General features: G+C 50.7%; 1 protein-coding gene across 1 annotated transcript in view; it reads left to right on the forward strand.

Annotated features, from left to right (window-relative positions):
- Nucleotides 1–3,992, forward strand: part of LOC120906840 (octopamine receptor Oamb-like) — a 109,098-nt gene extending 105,106 nt beyond the window's left edge. Inside the window, exon 6 of the mRNA XM_040318919.1 lies at nt 1,727–3,992. Within this exon, the coding sequence (XP_040174853.1) occupies nt 1,727–2,751 (1,025 nt within the window). The 3' untranslated portion in view covers nt 2,752–3,992. The remainder of the gene's footprint in view (nt 1–1,726) is intronic.
- Nucleotides 3,993–7,179: the final 3,187 nt, after the last annotated feature.

Raw genomic sequence — 7,179 nt, forward strand, 5'->3', positions numbered from 1 at the left:
CACATGTGCAGCGATAATCAGCAAACAGAACAGAATTACCACTCAATTCCACCACACCAACCAAACACACTCACACACACGCGCGCGCCTCGGAAAACACTGTTGCTCATCCCTTACACAGTAGCACGCCTGAAATTATGCATTCTGCGCTACACTTCACTTCCCTTTGTGAGTGTGACATGCGTGTAATAAAGAACCGATACTCAAACACACACACACACACTTCATCCCACGCGTCAGAGGCGAAAAACACGACACACGACACCAACACCAGCTAACAGCAAACAATAAAACGCTGACGCGCTGTAGAGTGTTGTCGCATGCGAGCAGCAGGATGCCCGGGCCTGTTCGCTTCTTTTATTGGAACCTCGCATAGAGCTGCCTGGCTGCCTTTGCAAGGGACGGGACGGAGGCTGTGGGCAGCTTGCGTCGGCCAAACTGGTGCAAGTTGACAGGGACCAAGTAGCGGTCGCACTGTAACGCTCCGTTGTAGGATGTAGTTAGCTTGAGCTAGCGACACACGAACACATACACGCGCCACTTACATATTGATCATTAATAGACACAAACACACACACACACACACACACACACACACACACACACACACACACACACACACACACACACACACACATACGCAGGACACTCGGGAGAGAAGCTCAAGAGATGGTAGCGTGTGTAGGGCACACTTCTTAGTGACTCAAGTGACACTTGACACATGTGCGGCACAATAACAATGGTGAACAGGGCCCGCTTCCAGCCTTCTAGAATACACACTCACACACATACACAACCGAACCGCATCAAAACCATAATTGTACGAGGAATTTACCCCCCCGTAATGGCGACCAACAGGACAGAAAGCTCGAAAGCTCCACACAATCTGCTAAAGATCCACTCCTTGCCGATCGCGCTCACAAACACCATTACATCCTATCACATTTTCTCTTTCTCTCTCTCGTTCTCTTGCTCTTTCTCTAACACATCCAAGTACTACAGTGTGTCACAGTGTGCACTTTACACGTTGTTATCTTTACATCACTAACACCATCTACCACCTGTTAGACGAAGTATTTAACAAAAGCAGCCAACACCGCTCACCACTATCACAAACACGCTCACACCGAAACGTGTCTAACAATACGATCCTCTACCACTACCGCAACCAACCAATCATTACCAACCAAACCAATACCACCAACCAGTACCACCATCGCCACCATATCTCACCACTACTACCATTGTAAAACAGTTTCCAAAAAAAAAACAAACAAACAATAATAATAATAATAAAACGTATAATTAGCAGCAGTTCTTTTTGTTTGAATCCCACCATGACCGATTTACAGCCAAATAGCGATACAATAAATTCTCTCTCTCTCTCTGTTTCTCTCTCTTCTGCCCCACGCCAATGTGTGATTGACTTGATGCGCCCGCTAACGTACGTCAAATGAACGTGTGTGTGTGTGTGTGTGGGCGCGCGCTGTGTGTGCGTGTTTGTGTGTGTGTGTGTGTGGGCGTTCATGTAAATGGGCGCGTGATGAATGATGGCCACTGGGGGTTCGCCGCTTGGCCCTGTCCACCATGGAACGGTCGGCATCCTTCCCGCCCCACGCATCCCTGCCACATCATCGCACCTCCTTCCCCGCCGCTTCCCTGTTTCCCCCATGTCCTTCCGCCGCCGAACCATGCCCCCGCGCCTGTTCCCCGTTTATTATTGTAGGTGGCAAGAACAATCTCGACGACAGTCTGACGCTGCGGATGCATCGCGGCAAAGGCGTCGCCTCGCTGATGGAGTCGACGATACGGGCCCAGAACGCGGTCCGGATGTCGCTGGAAGGGTCGGGCCGGGGAGCACCACCGCCACCATCGTCTCACCCGACGCAGCAGTCGTTGCCGCCGACAACGCCGACGCCGCCCGACGCCCAGAACGGTGGCACCAGTACGGACGGTGGCAGCAGCGGCACCTCACCGAATCCTCAAATCTCGATCTCACGTGCCTCGAGCGGCAGCGTGGTCGTGTTGCCCTGTCCCCGGCCGACCACGACCACGACCACGACCGCGACCGGCCTGCAGATATCGCTGCACAATCACCACCATCACCATCACCACCATCATCATCACCACAGCTACCATGGGGCGCCGGGCAGTGGCGTCCCCTCCCAGCAGCAGCAGCACCAGCAGACGTCCCAGCAGACGTCGGGCGGCCGGCACCACCACCACCACCAGGGCGGCAGCCGGCGCAAGAGCGTGTTCAAGGAGGCACCGGTCGGCGTGTCCCGCGACCTGTCGCCCAACTCCTCCAAGAAGCTCGGCAAGAAGCACCTGAAGGTGCAGGTGAAGCGCTTCCGGATGGAGACGAAGGCGGCCAAAACGCTCGGCATCATCGTCGGCGGCTTCATCTTCTGCTGGCTGCCGTTCTTCACCATGTACCTGACGCGCGCGTTCTGCGCCGAGTGCATCAACAGCCTGCTGTTTTCGGTGCTGTTCTGGCTCGGCTACTGCAACTCCGCCGTCAACCCGTTCATCTACGCGCTGTTCTCGAAGGACTTCCGGCAGGCGTTCAAGCGCATCATCCTGCGGTGCCTCTGCTCGAAGCGGCTCAAGCTGAACCTGCTGCTGAAGAAGAACTCGGCGCACAACAACACGACGAACCACTCGTACAGCCCGTCGGCGTTCACGCCGATCGCTTCGACGCCCCGGACGGAGATTGCGGAGAGTGGCGTCGTCGGTGGTGTGTTCAGATGACGCGCAAGCCACCCGGTGGGAAGTGGGGCTGGTCCAGCTATCGGTACAGATGGTCAGCAGCAGCAGCAGCAGCAGCAGTTGCTACAGGTCCAGACGTCGGCAGGAAACAGTGGAAGTGTTTCACCGACGCCTGCAGGATTAGCCGTTACCACGAGCCTCGGTAGGCTTTCCGGCAGCTCGGATGATATGCGGCTACGGCCTCCGATCCGGGGTGACCAGACAACCGAAAACAGCATTGACGAGGACGACGATGACGATGGCGCAGAGCAGAAGGATGATGAGAAGAGCAGGCCGAGTGCCATCTTCGAGCGCTGCCAGGTGACCGTGCCGAGTCGCGGCGAATGCTCCGAGCGAACCGTCATACTGCTGCATGACATCTCACCGACAGTCCCGATCGGTACCGGGGCCGACGAACGCGCCCGTGACAATCAGCGTCAGAGCGACTCCTCCATTACGTTCCTGTGAAGCTCGCACGGGATCGAAACGGCCACTGGGCGACGAACCTTTCACCTTCCACCTTCATCATCACAGAGGGGCAGCGCCCACACAGGAGAGAGTGGCTCCCGGCAGCAGTAGCAGTAGTAGTAGTAGTAGTAGTAGTAGTAACACGTTAGTGAGTGAAATGTCAATCAGCATATAGCAAAAGCCAACTACAGCAACACAGGGTATTAGCACGGTAAACAGCAGCAATGGATCCCGTGCTCGCCATTGCCGACAGTCTGGCCGTGGATCGTGTGGGACAGTAGAAACAGTAACAGCCGCGTTTGTGACTGCGAGTGTGTGTGCGTGCGTGTGTGTGAGTGCGTGTGTGTGAGTGTGTTTATTTAGTAGCCGACTGGACGGTAAAACAGTATTTTCTTGCGCGCGAGTGCGTGCAGGTGGTGTTTCTCGCCCGCGACGGTAGGTCCTGCCGGACGCCCAACAGCGTCCAGAAGACAACGCCGCACAGCACGGGCGTACACCAATTCCGGCCCCGGCAAAACGCCCGGCTGCGGAAGCATATTCTAGCAATCCTGACAAAGAAGTAATAATAATCATAGCGCGCAAATGGCTAATGGATACTAGCAAATAACATTAGCAACTAATTTCAGCGTAAAATCCCCGTAGCAAGTAAGCAAAGTAATATTAATAATAAACAAAACCTCCAGCCCTCCCCCCAATCAACTTCGATTGCCATTTTACGCGACAAATAAATCAACGCACAGGATGCCGCACTGGCAAAGCGGCCAACTGCTTATCTATGCTGCTCTGTTGATTTGTTTTTGTTTTCTTTTTTTGTGTGTATATGTTTTTTTTTCTTCAATTGTTTGCAGTACAGTTTTGTTGGCGTTTTTTGTTCATTTTGTTTTGTTTTTAGTCGTTAATACTTACTAATTTTTGCTGCAGAACTTTGCGGGACAGCTTTTCCCATTTTATGCGTAGTGAAGATATAAATATAAGCATGAGATGAACGTTCGTGGGAAAGCGGGAGCAAATTGTTTCACAACTTCGTATGCCTAGTCTATGTGGTGAAGAAGTATGGGCAAATTGAGGAAATTTTGTGTAAAATTTTTGTACAAAAAAATAATAATTTCAAGCTACTCGTTCCAGTATTGTTGCTAAAGTTGGACTGCAGGAGTCGTTTATAAAATCATGTTGTTACGAATGTTGTTGAATTCCACGTCGAGGAACTAGCGTAATCTGTTTCAATAGACAAACTTGTATCTTAATCAGGGAAACCTCCGCCTGAATATCGAACCTCAGGGAAGAATCGCAAATTTCTAAAGAGAAACGCATCAACCATTTTCTGATGAACTCAAGCTTAGATCTATTAGAAATGGGATACTTACGTTTGTAGCTTTTACTCTATTCTTTCTAGTGAAATTGAAACATGGGGAGGGTCGTAAATTTAAGGGAAAGATTACAGCACGAAATTAAATTTTGATTCAATACTTCGTCTGGCGAATGTACGTAGTGATTGCTCGGTTTATCTTCAATTTTGCAATAGCAATTTATGAATTGCTGGTTCAATCGGACTTTAGGGCTGTTTCGTTGCGTGTCGTTCATACTGTAAATCGGCTTACAGATCATGCTGGAGTTCTTTGAAAACAATGGAGTGATTTCGAACTAACGATGATTGGTTTTTGGTGGAATTTCTGCAATATTCTTTGCAGGATGAATACCTCGATTTTTTTTAACAATGATCGAGCCGAGATCTAAAAAAAAGCTTTCTAAGATGCTACAGAAATTCTTTTTTTCTAGTAATGTATGTTCGACATCTTGAATTACTAATGTCATACAAATTCTTAGATTATAGTATCTCCTACGCAAAATTCCTATCTCGGCTACAAAACTTGCGCGGAAACGTGCAGAATTCAGCTCCACAAGTATCTTTCTTGTCAATGAGACATCTGCAAACAATTCCTTCTCACACTATAGATATTATATCCAAGCAGCTATGTTCATCCCGATGGCATTATCTTCACGGCCTGGATCTTCAAATATCTCAAGCACATCACAAAATCTGGACGCTCTGTCGAAATCTTCCTCAACTCGTTATCGATTCAGAACTCTGAACAGGGCCCATTATCGTCTAGACATAGTTTCCGTCGTATCTTAATGATCTAGGTTCCGAACAAACATGATCGTCTCTTCGTTGCGTTTAATGACTGTCAAATTTGACAGCAAAAAGTAGTTCCAATTCGTAAGCCGGCATGAGCAAAACTGCGCTCCGATTGTTCCAGCTGATGTGAGCGATTCCTCAAAAGGCGTTTGCTAATGATTGACACAAAATGGCATAGCTTGTGTTGTGGCTGTTGCTGTTTTTGTTCCGACAAATTGGAAGAAACGCGGTGCAGTGAACCTGCTGAACCGCTGCTGAGCCTCCTTTCTGCGTAGGCAAACGAGTCCACCGGGCACGTACAATCGCCGCTTGCATCAACCGATGTGATAAGCGCTCCCATTGTGATGCCCTCCCATGCTCCCTCCCCCCCCCCTTCCCTTCGCTGCTCCGCAAAATGGCGCCGTACTGTTGCGCAAATCAAACAAATCAAAACCGCAAACTCTTCATTAGTGATGCCGTCGCGGCTAAGCAGAACAGGGGCCCCTTTGCCTTGCCCCATCTCTCCGTGCTGTCTGCAGTTACGTATGTTTGTGTGTGTGTGTTTTTATTTTCGTTTCGTTATGGCTTCCGGCAGCCGATCGTGACGCCACCACACGTTACGGCTGGCGGCCATTGCTGACAGACACGCCGTTACGCAAACACGTCGCCATTTCCATCGCAAAGCGACGCGCGTGTTTGTGCGGACTGGAAGGAGCGTACCAAGTTGACCGTTACCCTCCTGCCCTGTCGCTCCTGAGTTGCCCGTAGCTTTTCTGCATTTTTGGTTACGGAGAAGCTTACGCTGGCCGTACATGAGTCTCTTCGCCATACCTCCGGCTTGGTGCGCTATTTAGTAAAAACAGATCGTTAGAGCTGGTGGCAAAGGAAGAGGATACAAAACAAACTAACGAGAGAGAGAGAGGAAACAAGGGAGCGTGTGTGGATGGTAAGGGTGAGGTGAAAATATAACAACAAGCGGCCATGGAGTGGGTAGAAGCGGACAAACAAACTAGCACAAAACAAATCACCCCGTTTGCCGCAGAAATAATCGTTTGCAACCGAAAGTATCAGCACACGCGGCCAGCGCACATAATCCACGTCGGTCGGGAGGAGCAAATCTTTCAGGGGAAAGAGCACAGGGCGGCAAAACGGGAACACCACTATATTTGTAAACAGTGGCGCCCTCTAGCACCGAACCGAACGGCCACGCGTGCAAGAGCGACGAACGCAATCGGCGCTGGAAACAAAATGGTTGGCAGTTGTTTACATCAAGCGAAGCGACGCGGAACAGTGCGTTGGCAAACAGTGCGAGGCGAGTGACGGTTCGGTGAAGAAAACGATAAAAAATGGCCACCACATCCCCCCTTCCAGTGCAGCCATACGCGACCTAATCGTTCGCAGACAATCAGAAAGCGGGCTACCGTCGGAACCATCCACATCCACATCCTTGCCTCGCAACACTCTTCCCAAGCACTATCTCCCATTGCCAAGAAGATGGACGGAGTAGCGATGGTGGTGTGGGGTCGGACCGGGAAAGGAACAAACACATTCTGCTGGACGTGATTGTTGCTTTAGTTTCGCCCTTGCGTGCTCGCTCCCGGCGGTTTGCCAGGTTTGCCCTCGTGCTAATTGACATTCCTGTCATTCGGCTCGCTGTGCTTTGGTGTTTCGGTGGTGTGGAACCGTAGGCAACCGTGCTGTCACCCTTTTGTCAATCACGGCAAGCATTTGCGGCCCTCCCCGCATTCGCACGGAATGCCGGGCACGTAACGAATTTGGAGCTGCATTTAAATGGATTTTTGGCGGTGGCGAAATTTTGGGAAATGGAAATTTAATGTCCCGGGAGA

Source organism: Anopheles arabiensis, chromosome X, assembly GCF_016920715.1.
Source record: "Anopheles arabiensis isolate DONGOLA chromosome X, AaraD3, whole genome shotgun sequence".
Classification (NCBI taxonomy): domain Eukaryota; kingdom Metazoa; phylum Arthropoda; class Insecta; order Diptera; family Culicidae; genus Anopheles; species Anopheles arabiensis.